Genomic DNA, 24,263 nt, shown 5'->3' on the forward strand with positions numbered 1-24,263 from the left:
TTTTTTTTTTTTTTTTTTTTTAGGACGAATACGACTTCATCTAATACTAGAAGACACCCTAGACTGATGCATGTCGTGCATCGACCGTGTCTCGAGGGCACAATTGAATGTAGATATCATGAACGTGTTTGATCCAGTAGAGAATAGGGTGCTGGTCAGTCGAGATATGCAAGTGAATGAATTTAATACTCCATCAATAGTTCATAACGAGAGTTACAGGTTTAGGGTTTAGGGCCGTGCTTATTTCGAAAGCCCAATAGCTCTCTTAAGTTGAATCAACATTACAAATTACAAACTTGATCTGACGAAATTTACAATTTAATATCGTACGAACCATTTTTATTATAAATTTCTAAGTTGGAGTAACAAAACCTCCATTTTGTTGAACTTGAAGATGACCAAAACTCTCAATGGAAAAAACAGCAATACTCATTAAAGCCATACCAATGAGACAGCCACTGGCCATTGCTCCCCACAATGTTCCAACTCTCACCATTTTTCTCTCTTCCTTCTCTTCTTTTTCATTCTCCACACACTCATAAAACTCCCCACCCTCCTCCTCGTCATCCAAACAGCTACTCGCTACGTCTCCATCGTCGTTCAAGCACGACTTGGTGCAGGAACAAGTAGATACATCGTCAACATGATCGACCAAGTCCTCGACTTTGCAATTGCGGAAGATGGGTTCGAGTTGGGTAAGGCGGCGGGCAATGTGCTTCAAATGTTGAGGCTTGCTTGGGCATGAGGCGACCTCGGCGGAGAGGAGATTGGCTATGAAAAGCCACTTTTGGTGGATATCTTGGAGGAGGGAAGAGTGAACGTTGTTGCGAGAGAGTTGTACTTGTCGTTCGAGTTCTTCGAGTTTCTTCCGTAGAATTGCATAAGTTTTTGTCATCTTTTTTGGGTTTGGTTTAGAAACTTTTGGGAAAGGGAATTAGGGGACATGGTTATAGGCGTTGGCCTTGTTTAGGAACTCAAAAGGGTGTGATGTGATCATGAAGGGTTACATGACCGTTGCCACTTTTCAGTTAGCCCCTCCTACTTACCATAAATTACACTTGTTTTTTTAAAAAAAAAATACTCGTCTCGCTACAAATTCCTCGCTACAAATTCAACGACTCAACCGTTCCATTATGCCGTGAGAAAATGCATAATAAAAAGAATCACTAAAATGTCTAATTTTATCGAAACGATGATATTTTTTTAGAACCATAAATAAATGTAAAACAAACATCGCAACTTTCAGTTTTTTACGTTCAAATTTGAAATTTCATAAAACTAATTTGTATTTTTATGAAATTTATATATTTTAAAGGCGAACAATTATTTTTAAAGGCTACAACAATCCCAAAGAAAGCTTAAGAGATATGTCATTGGCTCCTTGATGAAGTCCGCACGATATCGATAGGACGGTTGACATTCATCTAATTCTGGGTTTTCTTGTAGGGTGGAAAGAAATATAAATTTTTTAGATTTGGAAATGATATCATCACGCTTTGCAATCTCGAAAAAATTGGACGAGTTTAACCCAGATGAACTAGAATTGATCGATGAATGTAACGCAACGACACGAGCTCTCACTTGAGAGTGTTACAATTCAACAAGCGAAAGAATCTGAATAATGACCTTCACATTCTGACCACCAAATTTGATTTACTTGCAGAACAAATATCATCAACTGATCACTCAGTTACAGAACTTTAATCCAAATTGCATCTGTTAAATGATACCTGCAACGCAAGTAGGCGCCATTTTATTCTGTATCCTTCCATCTCTAAGCTGCAATAACTCTAAGATGCAAAGAGATGACTGGAGACACTACTGGCTTATAGTTAAAAGCAAAATACAGCCATCCATATGTACATCACTATGTACAATAGCCAAATCCTTCATTTATTATGGAGGTTTTTGCTAAGTGATGCAGACAAATACACAAAGTAGTTCGGGGAGAGAGGCGGGGTCGGGAATGCAGTGATCTACGATCTGCAACTCGGGGAAGAAAAATGAGAGTTTTACATTCACACCATTTTTTTCTTTTGAAACTGAGCTGGATACAATTGGCTACTTGAAAGCAAGCATATATATATGTTTAATATTAAAAGGAGAAAAAAATTATGATCAAATGCAGAGATAAAGAAAGATGAGAAGAAATCGGATGTCTGTTAATTTAACCGATACGATTACCTTTACCTAACTTCTCCTTGAGCTTTAGTTACCTGGGAAGGGTAGGATCTGAAAATATCATACGACGCACAAGCAAACAAGAATGCCATTGGGATGGCGATCACATTTGAAGAAGATTATTCACAGTGACTGTGACAGAATTAGTCCGCTGTAAATCCTGCAAAATGGGGGATCCCTCTGAAGCATATAAAAAGAGATGGAAAATGATATCGCAAAAATTCTTACTATGAATGTAAACTAGTGTTGAGCCTAACATATGTATTTAACATATACTTTATAAGACAGAATATGATTTTAAATAAATAAAGATGAAACCCAATGTTGCATCATAAGAATATTAATTGCTACATACCACAAACCTGTTAACAGCATAATTATGAACTACTACGATATGAATGTCTGAAATAAGATGGGATGGTAGAGAGGTAGAAAGACAGGAAGAAGTGATTACCAGTGTAATGGAACTATTCATATTTCTCCAGAGAGAGCCAGTTTTGAAACGTTTCTAGAGGTAGTCTTTAAACGAAACACACTGTAATACTTTAAAATATAGAATCTCGAATCTTTTAGATACGCATTGAAGGGGAACCAAGGAACATGGATACCAAGAAGACACAACACGAACCCGATGGAACATAATTTTCTAGAAGTCTAATACATTGACACGACAAGGACAAGTTTCTAAGTTCTTTTACTCATCTATGATATCTCATAAGAAAGTACTCAAATATGATAAAAGAGGTTGAAAAAACTAGCTACCTACTTTGATTTCTAATGATATAGTAACTTATATCAACCTATTTGAAAACATCAAAAGAACACGTTATTTTTCTAAATAATTTAACAAGTTACTAAAAAGATTCAAGCCAATAATACTCGTGTATTTTGTATGCTTGAGCTCTATATTTTTCACTCTAAAAATTTAGCTTAAAGTACAAATTTAGTCGCTAAAGTGTGGTGGTTATGCCTATTTAGTCCAAGAATTTTAAAAGTTTCAATTAAGCTTTGAATTTTAAGTTGGGACTTTATTTCGTCCCGAGCTGACATTGGTAACAAAATGGTAACATAACATAATCGATTAGACGAATATTAACTGATTTAACATGTTGTGACAGAGAGATGACATAAAAAAGTACACAAGCAAGCAAAATAAGGTGGTATATGCAACATATTTTCTTTTTGAAGCAACATATTTTCTTTTTGAAGCAACATATTAAATCACCTCTTAAAAATCTCACCACTCTATTTTGTACAATCATCCATTTATTTCTACCATTTTTCTACCACATCATGCTAAATCAACCTATGCTTGTCTATATGCACGTCATGTCATCATTTGACATTTAATCATCTGTATCAACTGTAGGAACTGAGGAAGTTAAGGAGCGATAGATGCTCTAATGTGAGTTTCTTTCATGCATGAAGTCACAAGTGTCGATGCAAGCTCCATCGGTGCTTAAAGAAGAATACGTTTGATGAATAAGTTGCTTTTAGTGGAAGGTAAAAGGAGAGAGTACGGTTGCATAGTTAGTAAGGGAGGTTTTTATTTTATTTTTTTATATTAAAAAATAACTTAGAAAAAAGAGGAAAGTTATATGCGGGGAGAAAGTCCAATGTTGCATAAAGAAGGATCTGGGAGGTGCTTTTGGAAGTAGGTGAGATGGAGATAGTTTTAGGGTGCAAAGGGCGAGATACTTTTAGGGTAGATGAGTAGGGAGATAGACTTAGTTAGGGTGTGATGGGAAGGAATAGGGGAATGGATGAGTTGGAGGGCAATTAAAAGTCTGAATGTGAGACATAAAAATGGAAGAATAACTTATCTTATTCCATACACCCGAGTCAAATATATATAGACATATATGGAAGCCCTAAACTAATAATAGAAACATTTCAATAAGCACCGATAAGGTTACATATTATCATTGATGAAATGTTACTATGTAACATTGACAATAATAATAGTAACATTTCATCAATGAAAAATTTCATATATGGAACACTAACTTTTTTCATTGATGAAATGTTATTATTACTATTATTTGTTTGCAAAGGCATATCTCATTTGCTGTTTTTTCTTTTTAACAAAAGTGCGAAATTTCATCAATGAAATGAAAAAAAAAATTATGCTCAAAAGTTACAAACTTCACAAATGAGTGAACAACGAAAAAATAAAAGCATTCTAAATGCGATAAAAATCTTGGAATAAAATGTCCAACAAAGAGGTTGGTGAGAGAAAATAAAGGAAGAGGCCTTCAAATGAGCCTAATTTTGTTGTTGGAAATCCCTAGATTTCTTTAAAAACAAATTGTCAATGCAAAAACTTCTCATCATATCAATAAGAATGATGAAGAAGACAATTTGCACCTTAAATACAAGATAAGAATCTGAGGAATCATAATAACAGTAACATATATGGAAACCACCTCAAGCACAAGGTACATGTGCCTTCTATAATACAATAATAGGTAACATTAAATCTAAAAATAAACCCTAGATACTAAGTAATGGATAGGATCACTTACTTCCCTTATTTAATGGCCTTCACAAGTTTTCTCAAGTTTCTCAAAATGGTAGCAAAAATCAATAATAGAGTCATTTTCACAGCTACAGCTATGTATTTTGTTAGGTCCATGCAAAATTTCTTGTTCATGGTTTTTCTCTATATGATTGTCTTTGTTGTTTCTAATTTTTTTTTTCCCTCCCTTTGGGAATTTGTATTCTTTGAACTTTTAATCATTTTTCGAAGTTCTGTATGGTTAAAATAATAATGTTAAATAAATAAACAAAACTACCAAATTTAAGGGAATATATTCATTATTTCGCCCCAAATTCATTATTTTTCTCCTATATTTCTTTTTGTGTCCATTACCTTAGTTTTAAGATCCAATATTTGTTCAACTTATGTTCATGGAGTCAAAGTGTATATTATGTTTAACAAGTGTTTGACGTATATTTGTGAGTTTAATATGTGGTTGGTTAATCCATGACATAAGTGTAGAAATATCTAAGTATCTGATATTTATAGTACTTGGATACGCTAGCGAAACTAAAATTTCCTTGCTTCAAATGGAGGAAATGGGAAAGCAACTGATAAATTTCTAGTAGTCAACAATCTAAAACCATAAACCAGAAGAATATCAGGAGATGAATTCGAATTTACCTGGAAAATTAACTCATCAGGGACATGGGGCAGAACTTCTCGTACTGTCTCTGCCATGGCGAGTATATTGGCTAAATTGTCATTTGAAGCACGAGGCACATTCATGTTTAAACCACCCGTATTACCAGGATGTCTTCCAACAACACTCCGAGGAACTTGTGAACCACCAGCAACAACCTGCGATGGATTGAGAGGCCAAAGGCCCCAAGCAGATTCTTCAATGGATGTCTGAGCGTAAGTTTCCCCAACAGATGCAAGATGTCTCATCATCATCTGAACTCTACCCAATCCAGCAGATCTAGAAGCATTTGATGGGCCAGCCCCATCCACACTCTGGCTAGCCCAGTCATGCAACCAACTAGGATCGAGACTTGTGCTTCTATAAATTAAGAGAGAAAGATAAACGTGAATAGGCCAGTAGAATGTTTTTTATTGAAATGGTGGAAATCACCTTGCCTATTAAATTAGAAGCATGTTGATAAAAAAGGTAATCGACTAGGCCCCACAAATTAAAAAGTTGCATGTTCCATTTGCTTTCATATCACCCTCATGTTTTTTTTTTTTTTTTCCTTTCCAAAGAACAAACTTATTAAAAGTGCTTTCTCCACAATAATTGATGGATGGAGAAGTACCTTAACCAATGTGGTAAATAATAAAAGGATTCAAAATTACTCGTGCTTGGAAATGAAAAACAAAATTTGAAGGCTCGGGACAGACCTCCAAGGACTGCCTTCAACAGTATTCTGTGTCTGATTGGGGAAAATCCCGGCAGGAAGAGTGGGTATAGCAGCATTCTGTCGATTAATTCCTGCACTTATCTGACGAGCAAGCTGCTCATCGTTAAAAGTATCTCCTGCATGAGGATTTACATCATTTTCTTGTCGGCCTACAAAAAGTGGCTTTCGACAAGTAGGACATGAATAATACTCATTTAGACCTTGATCCAACCTGGCATGATATTTGCATTGTAATTAACCCACTGTTTCATATACTTGAAAACATAGAACTGGTAGCATAAGCAAAGCACATAATCATACCAAGATCTCAAGCACGCTAGATGAAAAAGGTGGTTGCAGTTTAACTTCTTAGCCTTGGCCATGGGTTCCTGTCATTACCCTACTTTATCATCCTTTGACCAACTAAAACCTAAGAGATAAAAGGTAATTAAACATAACATTACATACCCTGCAGATAGCACATTCGTCATCGTATGCTTGCAGTTCTTCAGGTGTTGCATTAGGAAGAGCTGCGTGTAGAGCACCTAAAGCTTTCATCAATTTCATGAAAACTCTAATACGCTTTATTATTGCACTCAATAAGGCCTGCTCAAATAAATAAATAAAAAGTATATGAAACTATTTGCAACCAAAAATTACTATTTCAATGTACAAATGGTCATATAATATTTACACGAATGTGCAAGAAAAGGACTGCATCCACGAGATTAAATGTCATTCCATGAAGTCGCCATATATGCACATAGTGACCAAGTGCCATTAATAATGTTGCCATGTCAAGGAAAAATCCCAGATTTCGGATAAGACTGCCTTTCAATTCCCACAACGAACCTGCCATTAACCCATTAGTCCATTACTCAGAAACTTTTGTTTTTGAAACAAGAAACAAAACTCCTCATTTAGAGACTGAAAAAAGATACAAACTCCACAAGGGAGTGAAAAAAACAAAAACTACAAAAGATAAACAGAATCATCCCAATGTAAATAAATATCAAATAACAAAAGAATATCAGAAGATTTGGAAAGAGCACACTAAGAAGAAGCCGAGTAAATCTAAGATTCAAAGAAAGCATTGAGAAGTGCAACCATCATAGTGCCATAGGCTATGTAAAAGGGTCGAGAATAATCCAAGTAAATGTAAGCCTATAATCATCAAGAAATCACAGAAAAAATCAGACAAATAGGTTCTGAAAGTAACTTCACACGTCAAAAAGCTTTTACTAAGGATAGCCAACTATCATGAGAAAAATAACAAATCTTACAAACTCCACCATGAGGAAAAAAAAAAAAAAAAGTAACAAATGGAAAACTAAAAAATTACAACAGAAAAATGAGAGCATTCCAATTAAGATATAAATCCATCAAAGAATGATCAGAAAAAGATCAGAAAGAAAACACCATGAAGAAGCCTTGAGTCGAGCCAAGTCAAAAGGATCGAACCAAGTAAGATGCTTCTCATGGAAATCCACTGACTTAAGAGCCATGGAAGGACTGATAAGAAGATGCAGAACATCATCCTTAAAAGCTCTCGAGAAGTTGAGCCAAAGAATCTCTTTTTCTTTGAAAGGGTGACCCACAAGTTTGTATCCTTTGAGCATTACTCTTTTTTCATTTATTCAATGACGAGTTTCGTTTCTTGTTAAAAAACAGGGTAGCCAGCAAGGTGGAGTCCCCTGGGCAGAAAAGAGACCATTCAATAGCAGAAGATAATAAGCAGAGGCGCAGATGCAAGTGTTAAAAAGGTGCCTTTATCTTTTGTGTAACCTTTGCAACTGGACAACATCTAGGAGAAATGTAGATCTTTTCAGCCATTTATCTTGGGTAATTAAGCAAGTTCCAAAATGAAGAATTTCACTTTCTATGGATATTTTCCTCTCCAAATTAACTTTGATAAATATATTATTTGGCAGTATTTTTATGGATGCAAGGACTTGGGAAAGCGATTTTGTTGTGAAGGATCCACTTCTTTCTTGTTTCCACACCCAACAGTCATTCCACCAAGAGATATGTAAGGGATTGAGTTTCCAAATGAAGGAGAGTATGAATCCAAATAGTCATTCCACCAAGAGAAATGTAAGGGACTGAGTTTCCAAATGAAGGAGAGTATGAATCAAATAGATGAGAGAAACTTGGCATACAATCAGAAGCTCTAAAATCTATGATCCACATAAATGAGTTACTACAAGAGAAATCCAAGAATAAGAACCTGTCTGTGCCAAGAACACAGAAAATTATTAGAAGAAAAAATGGTCATAATAGTTTCAAGAGTTAATTAACTTGGTCCGTAGTAAATAGATGTGAGTCATAAAAACTGGTAGTGAACAGCCATTGAATGCTCTGGCTGGCAGCAAACAACTTTTGAATCATTTCAACAGTTATGCCTTAGCAAACAAACTAGTTGAACATGAAATAAACTTGCTGGAGAAATGACAAGACCATGACAAAAACAAATGAGCAACAACCAGCATATGGTGAGATAGACTAGACTTGAACAGACGACCAAACTTGGATTCATAAACAATTTTTGTGAAAGTCACATTGATATGATTTACCTCCATATTTACTTGAAAAGATGATCAATGATCAAGAAGAAATTAGAATTTGTTCCTATCTTCAAGATTTTGAATTCTCCACAATCTAATTGATCAAACTAGATTGATAATTCTAAAAACATACATTCTACACACAAGAATACAAAGATAGCATAAAGCTTGAGAGTGGTTAAAACTCTATGAGAAACCCCAAACCTTCAAATGCCCACTAAAAGAAGTTAGTGGCCATTATTGGCAAGTTCTTCCCACTATCTTTTAAATGCTTTACTAAAAGAAGATATGGCCAACAAGTTTGGTAACTCCCCCCTTTAATTGCCCACTCCAAGAAGTTATGAACTTAAAACAATAAATAAAATCTCAAAAGAAATTATCAATCAAGTGCTATTTGTGACAAAAATATAATACCAGCTATTGTCATGTTAAAAAACTTGGAGATCTGACAATTTGAGCAGTTTTCAGCTGAATGATGGAGCCATATATCAAGCAACTGAAAGCCATGAACCAAAATTGCCTGCAAAAGTTTCCATACACCAAAGGATGAAATGTAAAAAATAATTATGAGCAGATCAACTGAAAGGCCAATAAGTACACAAATAGAAACTATCACCTGAAAATTTCCAAGAAATTTACCTGTAATGTTTCAAAAGCAATGCTTAAAGGCTCAAAAAACAACAAGAGAAACAGAGGTAAACCCAGTGTTCGATATATCATCAGACAAAATCTTATCCTGCAGAAACAAGGAAAAGATAGGAGCATATCCTCAGTTACTCGATAATAAAAGCTTCAAGTGCATGCCAAAATTAATAAATATTTGTTGTTTCACTTTTAAAATTATTTTTTCTATGAAACCGAGTGTTCATTAAGAAAAATGAAAGAATGTCTAGATGTACAAAAAAAAAAAAAAACAAGCCCACGAAACAAAAGATCACCTGCGAGAAAGGACTCAAATTCACGAGAATAAGACTCAATCCTTCTCCACTCTCTCTCTCTCTCTCTCTCTCTCTCTCTCTCTCTCTCTCTCTCTCTCATTCTCTCCCTCAATCCCTCCTAACGACTTGACTCAATGCCTCCATGTCCAATACAATAATCCCCTTCCCTCTGGATAAAATTAGACAAAATTTTAAGAAACCACTATCAACTAGAAATTAACATAGACTTTAAAAAATAAACCACTCTCCAAAATAAAATCATTAAGGAACAAACTTTTCAGTTCATAAACAAACTCCAATAAGGAGTGAAACAAGAGAAAAAATAAAAATACACTAAGAATGGAAATGGTAGGTTCATTCACAGTGACATTAAGTACACCTCTAGCGTAGAAGTCTTGGAATAACTCAACAGCGTCCTTGAGCATTATTGAAAAGAAAATTTTTCTTCCTTTCTGAAGGATTGTGGCCTTCAAATCTTTGAGATCAATTCCAGAGGTTGGGTTTTTGGCCTTCAGATGAATCTTTCGTTTTGCTCTTTGATTTTCAGTTATTGAATGAAGTTGGTGCTCTTGTGGATTTCTTCAGAGTTGAGTTTCACATTGTTTGGGCTGTTTGGTTGTTTGTTTTATTCTTTGCCTTTGTGGTATCTTGAATTTATCCTTGGCTGTTGCTGCCTTTCTTCCTTTTCTGGTGTGTTGTTTCAAGCTGGTTTATGCAGTTTCTGTTCAAAGCTTCAGTGGTTTGAGGAGCTTCCCTTAAAAATTCAGCTTTTGTTTGAAAGCTCTCCAAGAGTTTTTGGTGCTTTTAGTCTTCTGTTTTGTAGTTTTTATTGTTAGATTGTTCTTTGGTTCTTTTATTTTGTTTGGTTTGTTTGGTTTCTTCTCAGGCTCTAGTAATCTTATTCTTTTCGTTTTTCCTTTTGCCCCCATTTGAGCGTTTGGAACTTTTTTCTTCCTTTTCATAGATTATGAAAAGTTTGTCACTTTTTCAAAAAAAAAAAAAAAAAAAAAAAAAAAAAAAAAAAAAAAAAAAANGTTTGAAAGCTCTCCAAGAGTTTTTGGTGCTTTTAGTCTTCTGTTTTGTAGTTTTTATTGTTAGATTGTTCTTTGGTTCTTTTATTTTGTTTGGTTTGTTTGGTTTCTTCTCAGGCTCTAGTAATCTTATTCTTTTCGTTTTTCCTTTTGCCCCCATTTGAGCGTTTGGAACTTTTTTCTTCCTTTTCATAGATTATGAAAAGTTTGTCACTTTTTCAAAAAAAAAAAAAAAAAAAAAACAATAACAAGAATATACTTCATACCATGCCTGAAACATTATATATTATTTTTGGCAAGGAAAAATACTACTATCACAAATACAAAATAATATAAATATATAAACAGTCTAAACACACTTATTTCATAAATGAAGCATAAAACTCCGAGTCCCCCAAATTTTGGATACCTTTAAGCTAAGGAAAAACATTAATCATTACCCAGAAAGGTCGACAAAGAGGACCAGCAATAATACAGAATATACACGGAAATATGTCCATGATGTGGCAGAAGGTGATGCATTCAGACGTTCAAGACGATCTCTAGCCAATGCTTGAAACATCTGTACAATATGTTGATGCAATAAGCCAAGTATTTGAATGAAACTTACATATCAAAATAGTAGCAGTATTTTACCTTCAATGAACATAAGACAGCCAACCAGATAGACCACAAAGCAGCATGATATTTTGTTGGAGGAACAACCAGAGGAAGAAATGTTCCCTGTCCCATGTTCATTAACAAATAAAAATTTATGAAATCATAAACATTCCCCCATATACTTAGCATATTGCATTCATCCATATGCGTACAATCTGATGTCTATGTGTGTGAACTATGCATATGTAGGTATATAGGTATTACAAATGAAGAGAAATCCTCTCACAAAGTAGAAAGTTTAAATAAATAAATAAATAAAAAGAAAACATTAACGAAAAAAAGAGGCATAAACTCCTCCATCTCCCGTACTGGTACATTGAGGCATACCATGATTTAACAACTTCAGAATCTTTTCTTAACTTTGCTTAAGAAACAAATATCCAATGAAAAAAAGAAATTTACATCAAGAGTTAGAGAACAAAGCCTGAAATAGAGTAGTTAGAAAAAAAAAAAAAAAAAAAAGCTTTAATTAATACACCTAGAGGAAGAATAATTGGTGTATATATAAGAAACACTGACGTTCATTATCAAAAGAGAAGTTCAAAAAGAAGATGAAGTATCCCTGCTCAAGGGGACAACAGAGAGGCTTCCCTGTCGTCAAAGATATGAGTGAAAGTATCCATGAGGAGGCATGAGGAGGCTTCCCTGTCGTCAAAGGAGGATTCTCTTAGCCAAAGAAGATAGGGAAACCTCCAAGAAATGTAACTCAAGGATCTTATTGTGATTCAAAAGTGTCTAATACAATATAGAAAACCCACTATTTATGGAGGATTTAACAACTAACTATTTAAAAAATCAAAAAACTTAACCAAAACTAATAAGCTAACTCACTCCATCACTCTCCTTCAAGCCACCCTACAAATCTCCCTACTTATTATTTATCCCGTTTTCCATTGCCAACTAAAGTTGGACAGTCCATGGAGAAACTCCTCAGAAACTCTAGCCTTCATCTTGTAAATGAGATAAAGTTTTCCTCCCCTTGGACCAAGGGGGTTACATTCACTGTTTAAGGGATAGAAATCAGGCTCTTCTTGCTAAATGGATTTGGCACTACCACAAGGAAAAGTCAGCTCTATGGAGGAGACTTATTGGTGCTAAATATGGGCCCTCAGTTCTAAATGCTTATCATAGAGTAACCTCATTAAATTCTGCCAAAGGACCATGATATTCGAAGCAGCAGGGACTTGTGGTCGATCGGAACTGAATTGACCTAGGGAATGGGGCCTCTACCACCATCTTTTTGAAAGACAAACGGACTTCCAATGGTTGCTTGGCCTCTCGGTTCCCTTTCCTTCATGCTTTGTCTCTTCACAAAGAACCTGTGACGGATATTTGGAACACAAACCTTTGTTTTTGGTCCTTAAAGCTTTGTAGATTTCTCAAAGACGAGGAAGCTTTTGAAAGGGTGGAATAAAATGTCCATTCACCCTTGCATCGCTCCGGAGGACAATTGGGCGGGTTTCTGGAAATAATGGTGCATTCTCCATAAAATCTCTTCTCCTTGGTATGTCTAAGGAGAAAGGTTTACATGCCCCCTTCTTGCAAAAGCTATATGGAAGAATCATCATCCAAGGAAAATCAAATTCCTTCTTTGGGAGATGAATCATAATCAACATGTGCTTTGCTGCCGTGACATTTGCCTTATTTGGTTCCTTCTCTTCATTGGTGCTCCGTCTGTAAGGTTATTGTCGAATCCCAAAGGCACATCTTCCACACTTGTGCTTTTTCCTGGAATTTTTGGAGCAGAATTTCATCCTCCTTCAATTGGGCTGGCTTTTCCTCCTTTTGAAGCAAAGCAGTTTTATAAGTTACGTACTGCTGGGTCATCCTTTCAGAAGACAGAAGAAATTGTTGCGGCCGAACATTGTGAAGGCTTTTGTTTAGGCTCTTTGGAATGAAAGAAACCAAAAAATCATTGCTCAAAAGGACCGTATCTGGGAGAATTGCTTTGACCATGTTATATTTGTTGCTTCACCTGGGTGTAAGTTGTCTTCATATTTTAGTTCCCGTAGTTAGGCTTCTCTTTTAACAAATTGGAGGAGATTTTTTGTATGGGATTTTTTTCCTCTTTCGTAAATTTCATACATCAATAAAATTGATTCTCTTAAAAGAAAAAGATATTACAGGCCAATTCATTATAAATTTTTAATGGATTTCAACTATAACTTTCTTTATAAATTTTCAATATCCACACATATGATTTGAGATTACAGACAAAACAATTCATAGGCTAACATGCAAAACTCATTGCCTTCAAACACAGCTACAGTAAATGTGCAAACAGCAATAGGCTAAAGCCAAGTGGAAGTAAGATCATGAGATGAACATCAACAAGAGGTAAACAATCTCTAATTAACTAAAACCAATAATAATTTGTTCCCACGTCAGAGGACCCGAAATGCTATGCAAAATAACACAGCTAAGAATTTAAAGGAGATAAAATTGGAAAATACTAACCTTGTAAATGATATAATTAACAAGACGTTCCACCAGCTTCCGACTTTCTGATGAATACAGCTCAACAAAAAATATGGTCTGCTGACAAACAAATAAGCATCAAAACAAACATCTTGGGGGAGAATACAAGCAAGAATTAAAGCACTTCTTCTACTGAATAGTCACCATCTTACCGTAGATAAAATTATGGGGAAATGAGTGAATGGTGACTTGAATTTGCATTCTAGAAATTTTTTAATTTATAATTAGTCTCAAATACCAAGTTGATTTTTTGCATGCTAACAGAAACTCCAGGATTAATATATCCCATCAAATAATTGGCCATAGGAAAAAAGAAAACAAGAAGAAATTCAGTGATCCTTCCTAAACCAGACTGCAGATATTATGTAGTATAGCGGCGCTGAAATTAAGAGTTCATAGCTGCTCACTTCCTATGTAACACAAAACTCCCAAAATAAATAACAAACTTACCTTGAGAAATAGCATGAGTAGAACAAACACATTAAGTGCAAAATTAGCCAGCAGTCCTACAGTGACGTAGGAACTCAAGAGCAAATCAATGACACGGCCAGCATTCTCTGTCTGAAAAGGATTTTCGCCAATTATTTTTTCTGATCTCAGGTTATCTATCGATAGCTCAGTCCATAACTGGAGACCAATAAAACTCAACACTGTACACGCCGCAGAAAATGCTATATAGCTGACACCCATTGATGTTAGTTTCAGCAACTTTTCTAAGATCAAACTCTAGGAAAATCATCACAATGGAAGCTGCATTGTTCTTTGCCACTAATACCCAGCATCATCAACAGAGCATGGAACACGACAAAGTGCCTAGCTATATAATCTCAGCTTCTGAAACAATTAATTAGTTGCAACTCTCCAAGCCAAAAAACCAGTACCTGTCATAATTGACATCAGTCGAAATGATCATATATAGACAGAGAATTTTTCAAAAAAAAAAAAAAAAAAAACCCAAGTAAGGAAACCCCTTGATTAATTCAAGTAACACAAGAGTAAGAGATATAGCCGTAAGCATACAAAGACTCACTCAATGCCATGATTATTCGATAAAGTAAAATCTCTAGAAGAAGGTGAGAATTAAAATTAATTGATCAAATAGAGTAGACTGTAAATTCAATCAGCATCAACAACAAAAGGAGGGACATCCCGGGAGGAGCAATATTGCTCAAAACATCAAAACACTATGCAACAAATTCAATCAATCTGAGATTACATATCGTAGAAAATCGAAATCCGGTTTCCAAAACTCATAAATCATACAAAATAAGAAGGATACAGAAAGTCAAGGCAAACATTCGACCAATTGGACAGAACTTTGAGGAATGATCAAACTGACAAAGAGAACGAAAAAAAGATTAATCAAATGAAGTAGTCGGGGAAATCAGGGACCTGATTCGATCAAGATGAAGCTCGTTAGCGTCGGTGCAAGTCTCCGTAATTGTAAATCGCCAGCTTCGCATTTCTCAAGAGAAATTTCCGATTTTTTCTCTTTTTTTTTTTTAATACTTATTTCTTAAGCAAAATACTTTATTTATTTTGGCGGGTGTACGTGCGTCAGATGCATCAGTTCTTCTTTCCTCTCCAATATAATTTATTTTTATGGTAAATTTAATATAATTTATTTTTTAATTATAAAGATTTCCATTTTTTAATTACCATATAATAATTACTTTATTGATTAAAAAAAAATTATTCTTCTAAAAGGAAATATGTGTATAATGTTAGCATAAATTATTCGATTTTAGCCACGCACAAAAATTATAATATTTAATAACTTCTAATTTAATTATTTTATTTCATTTTATTTAAAAGGAATGTTTCATAAACAATATTTTTATAAGATTACCATTCAAGCCGTTCTTAAAAAAAAATTGAATTTATTTAAGTATTTAAATTTATATTTAACGGAATTCATATTTTCATCAATTTTAACAGAAACTTGAATTAAATCAACATTTTACTATATAAACTTAATTTATAAATATATAAATAAATAATATTTATTACCAACTTTAAATTTATTTTTTTTTCTTTTATTGAAGGTAGAGATGAAAATTAATAAAAATACTTCATGGGGTCGGAGTTCCATGTGGACCTATCCTATATAGGAAGGGGATTCCCGTTTAGATAGGAAATGGGGAGGAAGTGAGAAATATTATAAATTGAGCTAGTGATAGGATTATATGCTCTATTTCAGTCCAATTTGCCATTCCGATTTATATATATATATATTTATTATTTATTTAAAGTATACTAAAAAAATAAATTATTTCATTTCAATACTTCGATTATAATATTTAAACTAAAAACGGTCTTAAATTTTTTGTTTAATTATTAACGATTATGTTATATTAAAATTTTAATTTTTTGAAATTACGTTAATAAGAACATTACTATGAGATATAAACAAAAAAAAATTAATAGAAATAGAAAGGAAATAGGTGGTGGGTCTCCATCCTACCGTAGACATCTCTATCACGGTTCTAGTAAATTAATTTAAAAAATAAAAAATATATCATAGTTCTAGTAAATTAATTTTAAAAATAAAAAATATATCATGGTTCTAGTAAATTAATTTTAAAAATAAAAAATATATCAGGGTTCTAATAAATTAATTTAAAAAATAAAAAATATATCATGGTTCTAGTAAATTAATTTTAAAAATAAAAAATATATCATGGTTCTAGTAAATTAATTTTAAAAATAAAAATTAAAAATTAAAAAATTTATTAGGCATGGTCAACATATTATTTAGCATAGTGAAACTATAGTCGTATTTTCAATATAAAGATGGAGGGTGTATATGTGTGATATCTTCACATAACAAGGTACGAAAAAGTTGTATATATATATATGGGTACATATATGTTTACTATTTCCACATTGTTAGATGAACACGACTCTCTACAATGATATGATATTGTTCATTTTGAGCATAAGCTATCATGACTTGCTTTAATCTTCTGTAAAAGCTTCGTACCAATGGAGAGAGTATTATTTGTTTATAAACCCATGGTCATTCCCTAAATTAGCTGATGTGGGACTTGCATCATCCAACACATATAACAAGGTTTGATTAGAATCTTGTGCCCCGTAAAGTTGACGAGAAAGTTGGAAAATTTCTCATATAAGTGTTCGACTCTAAAATTTGTTAAGAAATCATATTATACCAAATTATTAATTTTTCGCGTTACTTTTATTCTACCCAAATTACGTGATGGTTCATAACTTGAAAGCAATATTTATTATGGTATTGTTGCGTTAAACACAAAAGGCTCTAACGAGCAAGAAACATGGACATGTTGTAAGGCGTACTGGGTTTATAACACAATCTTCTTATATGTCAACGACATATTTTTTATGTGAAATCTCATATCGGTTGGATAGAGGAACGAAACAATTTTTATAAAAATGTGAAAACCTCTTCCTAGTAGATGCATTTTAAAACGATAAAGCTGACGATAATACATAACGGGTCGAAGTGGACAATATATTGTTAGCAGTTGGTTTTGGCTATATTACAAATGGTATCATAGCCAGACATTGAGCGGTGTGCCATCGAGGACGTTGGGCCCTAAGGGGGTCATGAGATCCCACATCGGTTGGAGAGAAAAACGAAACATTATTTATAAGAGTGTGGAAACCTCTTACTAGCAATTGCAAGGTTGACGACGAAGCCAAAACGAATAATATTTTCTAGCGGTGGGCTTGAGTTGTTATAGTTCAAGAATACACTAATAACTTTATCAAAGCCGAGAATATTTTTCCACCACAATTTTCTTACGTCAATTGTTCTTTACAGGCCCCGATTCACTATTCATGCGCACACATGTTATAAGGAGATTCACACATTCTTTCGAGAAAAAGCTAGCTTCCACTAAAAGCGGGTTCGAATACATGTTCTTTTCAAAATAAAGTTGGTCAAAATAAAGTAGATATTCTCTTATTTTTATATAACAATAAAATATTAAATTGTGTAAACTATATCTAAGCTCACTTGCTAGTAGATATTGTCTATTTTGGTCTCATAACTTTAAAACATGTCTATTAGGGAGAGATTTTCACACTGGAATGCTTCGTTCTTCAGTTGATTCTATTTTTTTTTTTAAGTATTTTTTTTTTCAAAAGTTATTCTACAAAGACGTAAATCTAATTCAAATGAGATTATAATTCAATATATGAACAAATTAAAATTTAATTGAAGAATTTCTTGAAAAGCTAGCCTAAGGACTAGGTATGGATCAAGCTGGTCCTGCAAGAGAATCGCAGCCGTTCAAATCCTCCAGCACAAAGATTCAAAAGGTGGCGATTTTGTGGAATCCCTTGCTTTTTATTGAATCCTCCAACCGATCTTTCTTTATTTATATTATTGTTCGTTCCCTCGTTCATGGAAAATATCATATTTTGTGGAGAGGTTTCCACGTCCAATGAATACTTCTTTTCTCTCATCAACAAACGTGGAATTTCACAATTCACTCCTTGAAACCTAGCGTCCTCCTTAATACACAATTCGATATATGACTTTAATACTATTTGTAACTGCTCAATCCCAAATGTATTGTTCACTTTGGACTTTTACATATCACATCAGTTTCATAGTTCTAAAAACATGTCTTCTAAAGAGAGGGGAACGAATCACTCATTAAGTGTGGAAACCTCCTTAATAGACGCGTTCCAAAAACATTAAGGGAAAGCCTAAAAAGAACAATATCTACCAGCGGTGGCTTGAGGGGCAGTGTGGCAGTAAGAATGTTAGGTCCTCAAGGGGAGTGGATTGTGAGATTCCACATCGGTTGGAGAAGGGAATGCGAAAAATTCCTTATAAAAATGTGGAAACCTCCTCCTAATAGACGTGTTTAAAACCGTGTAGCTGATGACTATACATAATAGGCTAAAACTACCAGTAACATAAAAAATAATCCCTACTACTTGCAAGATTCTTGGTTAGTTTTGAATCTTTAAAGAAAGAATCCTCTTTGAACGATCCATCATTTTCAACTTTCTCTTATTTATATATATATATATATATATATAAACTCCAAACCCAAAGCATTAGAGCGCTAGCTGCATTGAGGCCATCTCAAGCCAAGCCACCACCGCTACAACAAAAGGGATTGATATATAAGTTATTATTTGGGATGGAAAGGGTGAAGAGATTAGCAGCTGAGCATGAGGTGCTGATAATAAGTAAGACTTCATGCTGCCTTTGTTATGCAGTCAATGTTCTTCTAAGGGAGCTTGGAGTTAGCCCCTTGGTGTACGAGCTGGACCAGGACCCTGATGCCCGGGACATGGAGAAGGCTCTTGTAAGGCTACAAGGCTGCCATACGCCCGCCGTCCCCGCCGTCTTCATCGCCGGGGACCTCGTCGGCTCAACCAACGAAGTCATGTCGCTGCACCTCAGCGGAGAGCTCAATCGAATGCTGAAGCCCTTCAAGGTGGTTCAAGAGAACTAGAGCTTGTGATATGATCCTATGGAACAACTAACTCAACCTCGGATTCTCCAAAACTTAGCAGCTTTCTATGTTATTATGTCGTGTGTGTAATGAATAAAACTAAGTGTATGTCAACTAGTCTCAATGTTGATTTGGGCTTTATAACATAGACCTTTTCTTTTCCATATTTTTAATCCTTACTCCTCGCTCTATTTCCTGATTTTTGTTCTTGTTCGTTGTTATATTGTTATTTTTATCGGTTTATCGATCTATATGTAAAATATTCTAAGATCTATTGAAACCCTTCTGAAAAAAAATAGTGATTATTTTGGTGTAACTCGTACAAAATAGTGAAATCTTGTCCAAAGTAAAGGAACTTGTAACCGCTCAATCTCACCGTTAGTATATATTGTCTGTTTTGACCTGTTACATATTGTTGTCAACCTCTCCTTGGGTGGGAAAGATGTCCGTCTTCTTGTAAGAAATGATTTCTTCCACTTTTCGACCAATGCGGATCTCACAATCCAGATAGGCAACTTTAATTCTCAGCACAACTATCAAAGCCTTTGTTGAGGTAAGAAACCAAAGTAATTAACAACTGTTTGTATAAAATTTGGATAACCGCTAGAATTAGATTACCTAAGATCTAGAAACAAGATTTGGAAGCCTTGCTCTAAATTGAATTACTTCACAATCGAACATGATCAAGGCGATTGAATGACAATTCTACCACACGAATACTTGAAAGTTAGAAATGACAAATATGATGAACAGATTTCTTAGGGAAAACTTCTGAATTTGAGATATGAATTACATTCATCAACGAATCTCATTTTTACCTAACATATTTTGGATATTCGTAGTCTTCCGACAAGAGACGTTTGTGATCGTAACATATTGCGGGTATTCATAGTCTCCAGACAAGAGACGTTTGTGATTGGGATTTAATCCCGAGCCCCTTTCATCCCCCACAAACGAAGTCAAATTGACTTATTTGACCATTACATAATTTATGAAATTAAAAATAATACTTTCTAACCAATGTTGATGTAGGTAGGTAGACATACTGTTGTTCTGTGAATAGGTTCATTTATCACACCATACCATTTATAACAACCGAATCTCATTGACCGGAGTCAAATAAAAACCTAATCTCACCCACAGTAGTCAAATGAAAACTAAATTTAAATGATAAAGATCAAAACTTTAAAATTTTAATTTAAAAATAAATAGAAAATAAGGCGTGTATATATATATATATATATAAATAATAAATTTTAAGATTTTTTGAAAGTAAAAAAAATTAAAATTTTAATATATTACAAGAGCTGCGCTCGGGTACGGCCAATCCCACGATGGCAATTCGAATCTTCCTTCGTCTGTGGGAACGGCGTCGGCCGTAGATGCCATTTCCCCTCTCATTCAGCAGAGTCCTCCGAGAAGCGAGCGAAATGGACGAAGCCAAGGCGACGGCAATGGCTGCTCATCACCAACAACAGCTGCTACTGCAACAGCACAAAAAGCAACAGCAACAGCAGCAGCAACAAACTCAGCAGCACCAGCAATTTCTTCTTCTTCAACAATTGCAGAAACAGCAACAGGCTGCCGCTATCTCTCGCTTTCCTTCCAATATCGACGCCCATTTGCGCCCACCGGGTCTTCATCTCCGCCCTGGATCCATTAATCTCCATCAAAACCTTAACCCTAATCCAACCGCGTCTGTTCCTAATTTGCAGTCTAACCCTAGTCCCACTCAACCACCGTCACAACTATTGCAGCAGCAGAAACAGCAGCAACAGCAACAACACCAGCTGCAACAGAGGGCAATGCGAACCGGAAACCAGGCGGAACTCCAGATGGCTTATCAGGACGCTTGGCGTGTGTGCCATCCTGACATTAAGCGCCCTTTTGGTTCCCTTGAAGATGCTTGCGAGAGGTTCGTCATTTTCAAATGCGTGTTTCTAGTACTGTTTTTTGTGTGAAGTTCCTAATAGTATATAATTATGTTCAAAGACTATTGCTAGTGAGGATTTTGAATTTTGAATTTATCATTCTTTTAAATCCCGTTCCGATCATTAGTTTAGGACCATATGAATTTGGATTATAGCGTGTGCTTACTTAAAGGAGCTTAACGGATTAAGATGACACCTGTAGAAAAGGAAAGGAAACTAGTAGTATTTGTGTTGAGATTACTAAGCACACTGCATAGAATTTGGCTCCCCGTGAATACGATGCATCTGGTGCAGTAGATCTAGATTCTATTCTTGCAATTATGAATTGTGTTATGCAAATTCTAATTATTGCTTGGATTGGTGACTGACTAACTTTTGTTTCTCGACACGAAAAGGGCACGCAGAAAAAGCCCACCAATGGAAGTCGAACGTTAGCTATGCAAAAAAGGCTTCCAGTTCCAAACAACAAAACCTAACAGAGAATTACAATATTCCTTGGAAACCGAGGCCCCAAGTAGAGGCATTAAGCCTAATGAGAAACCACACCTCCTCCTGATCATCCTGTGAATCATGGTGTTCCAGGGAGATTGTTGGCGAAGTTACAATGAATTTTTATCCAAATTCTATTCTTATAGCAATTCTAATAGACTGGAACTATTTCCTCCCTTGATTTCTTAATCTAATTTGGGCCTCAATATAGTATTTTCATACTGCGTATGGCCTCCCTTTCTACGGATTTCTCTAAGACAAATCAAGAGGCAAAAGCAAAAATTCTGTATTGGGGAAAGTTCACAATCTCCGCATTTCTGTTAACATTGACAAGGTTAATGTGGTTTCTTCTCAATGAGTTTATGTTTTCAAATGAGAATCCTTAGCTGGGACATTAGGAGTTTGCAGCCCACGTACAGTTCGGGCTCTCTGTTTGGTAAATTTTTCAAGCAATAAAAGTTTGGTAATTTGGGTATCTTCTTCCTAACTTCATTTGGGGCTTCCAAGATTGGCTGGCCATCTTTTAATTTCCTCGGGTTCTCCGGTGATATTATTATAATGGGGAATTATCCATGATCCATGATCCTTGATGGAGGTGCTCTCTCTCTTAATCTGAGACTTCTTGTTTTATTCATTTATATTTAATTATTATCATCATCATTTTTCATTTTTATATGCCTGTGGCTGTTCCTCAAGACACTAAAGACTTACGGGTTGTATTGGAAAGTTCGGTAGGCTTTAGTGAGACATGGATATCGGTTGGTGATTTTATTGTCCTGCAGCTGTCTTTTGGAAAATCCCTACTGATCATGTTACTTCTATCATGAAGCCCTTCTATAGGGTTATAGATTTCCTTTAATGGATGTCCTTGATGCTTTGGAAAGTGCAAATTCAAATGCTTGTGGAGGGGGATGAAAACACTCCCTTTTTCGGGATTGATGCTGCAAAATGTGAGGGAAAACAGAAGAATCCATGTTAACTCTGGGGACTATCTGGGCAGAGAAAAAAAAACGGAAGGTCTTTCAAAATTTAGGAAGATCCTTGAGGGAATTCGGTTTAATCCGGTGTTTCTTATACTGGGTTCTCTCTCTCAAGATTCTCTTTATTCCAAATTATAGCATTTCCTTAAAGTGTTGTACCCTGTTGGATTTTCTTTTAGTGCCGTCCACTCGTGGTTTTGTTAGTCCTTTCGTATGTTTCATTTTACCAATGTAGTAGTTTCTTAAGATCTCTTTTGTAGAGTCAAGGATACATTGACAGTTACAATCCCCATACTACCTAAAATTCTAAAAATTCATTGACCATTATAATGATACATGGTCGATCTGTTTAAAATTTAAACTAGGTCCATATGGTCTTTGCCCATTCCTTCTATTACTTGGTTGTTTGTATGAGTGTGAAGGAGCACTGGATAACTCGAAGTGTTGGGAGTAGCATGCTTTATAGCATCTGTTCTTCCATATTCTTATCACAATTTGATGATTCATTGATGCATTATGCAAAAAAATTGTACAGGCTGCTGCCTTATCATGTGGTGGCCGACTATGAGGCCGAAGAAGATGATAGAATCCTCGACTCTGATCCAACTGGCCAAATGCTGTCACGCTCTCAGCAGTGGGACCATAACATCTCAGCCAAAATTTCTGAATTCATTGCCACTTTTGAGAAGCAGGTGTTGGCTTTTAACATCATAACTCACAAAAGGACACTGGGGGAGTTCCGTTCAGAAGAGAGATTGATGTTTGAACAAGCCCTTATGCAAGAGGAGAAACGGAACCTCTTGGAACTAAAAGCTGAGATTGAATTGAGAGGGAAGGCTGGAAGAGAGGCTCATGATGCCAAAATGCGGATGGCAGCAATGATGCAGACGACTGACCTAACGAGGGCTGAACCACAGGCTAACGAAATGATGGTTCGTGGTCCCATTAGAACAGGTGCACATGTTGGGTCCCAAAGCAGCAATGTTCGAGTTGGCCATGGTGTTGGGGAGCAGGAGCAAGTTCTTCCAAATGAAATGGTCAATGGATGGGGAAACAACAACACACAGGGAGATGATAAAGAAGCATCAGAGGATCTATTAAATGATGAGGAGGCTGAGAATGGCGATACAGGCATGCACGATAGTTGGCGCGAAGTCGGGGAATTTGACCTGAATACGAGATGAAATCTTGGTGGAACAGCTTAACAATGGAGTTTAAGTGAAGTAGAGCTGTTTTCTCCAATCACCGAGGTTCGCTTAAAATGGGATGTTCTTGTGTATTTGACGAACAGTAGAGGACGTGCTTGCATATGAGACGAAAGCCGAATTACCAGTCGAGGATGATGGGTACGTTGGATCTTTGTGTAGGAAATACATGTATTACTTGTACTTCTCTATATTGGTGATAGAAGTATTACAATTTCCAAAAGGGAACATGCTGTACTTAAAAAGTAGTATATGATGTGATAGAAAAAAGATTTGGAAAGTAGCAAGAATTGAAGAGAATATGCTTTTGGTAAACATATTTTTGAAACTTGCTTTTCAGTAGAAATTATGAGTATAATTTTTTAATTTTTTTTTATTGTATTCAGATTTTGAATTTTAAATTTTAAAATTTAGAATTATGATAAAAATGATAACTTTTTTTTAAAAAAAAATAAAAATAAATACAGT

The 24,263-nt window shown here is 35.1% G+C and overlaps 3 protein-coding genes across 5 annotated transcripts; 2 read left to right on the forward strand and 1 right to left on the reverse strand.

The window, feature by feature from the left end:
* Positions 1–1,615: 1,615 nt before the first annotated feature.
* LOC111491111 (E3 ubiquitin protein ligase RIN2-like) lies at positions 1,616–15,239 on the reverse strand. 3 transcript variants are annotated; one of them, XM_023139867.1, is made up of 13 exons: positions 15,124–15,239; positions 14,182–14,612; positions 13,711–13,788; positions 11,230–11,316; positions 11,034–11,155; positions 9,264–9,360; positions 9,039–9,144; positions 6,755–6,912; positions 6,529–6,666; positions 6,382–6,449; positions 6,062–6,292; positions 5,345–5,723; positions 1,616–2,341 (listed from the first exon to the last, which is right to left on the reverse strand). In XM_023139867.1, exons 2-13 carry the CDS (start codon positions 14,419–14,421, stop codon positions 2,285–2,287), a joined length of 1,761 nt encoding a protein of 586 aa, XP_022995635.1. In that variant the 5' UTR covers positions 14,422–14,612; positions 15,124–15,239; the 3' UTR covers positions 1,616–2,284. The 3 variants fall into 3 exon arrangements, with proteins under 3 accessions (XP_022995635.1, XP_022995637.1, XP_022995636.1); XM_023139869.1 differs by lacking the exon at positions 15,124–15,239 and adding an exon at positions 15,049–15,063; XM_023139868.1 differs by lacking the exon at positions 15,124–15,239 and adding an exon at positions 14,995–15,009.
* A 3,554-nt stretch (positions 15,240–18,793) lies between these two features.
* On the forward strand, positions 18,794–19,455 carry LOC111490824 (glutaredoxin-C13-like). The gene has a single exon (XM_023139444.1). The coding sequence runs from the start codon at positions 18,873–18,875 to the stop codon at positions 19,188–19,190; it is 318 nt and encodes a 105-aa protein (XP_022995212.1). The 5' UTR covers positions 18,794–18,872; the 3' UTR covers positions 19,191–19,455.
* Positions 19,456–20,510: 1,055 nt separating this feature from the next.
* LOC111490821 (zinc finger protein 853-like) lies at positions 20,511–24,105 on the forward strand. The gene is made up of 2 exons (XM_023139439.1): positions 20,511–21,105; positions 23,126–24,105. The coding sequence occupies exons 1-2, from the start codon at positions 20,573–20,575 to the stop codon at positions 23,772–23,774; spliced, it is 1,182 nt and encodes a 393-aa protein (XP_022995207.1). The 5' UTR covers positions 20,511–20,572; the 3' UTR covers positions 23,775–24,105.
* Positions 24,106–24,263: the final 158 nt, after the last annotated feature.

The sequence above is a fragment of the Cucurbita maxima genome, unplaced genomic scaffold (assembly GCF_002738345.1).
Source record: "Cucurbita maxima cultivar Rimu unplaced genomic scaffold, Cmax_1.0 Cma_Scf00016, whole genome shotgun sequence".
Lineage (NCBI taxonomy): Eukaryota > Viridiplantae > Streptophyta > Magnoliopsida > Cucurbitales > Cucurbitaceae > Cucurbita > Cucurbita maxima.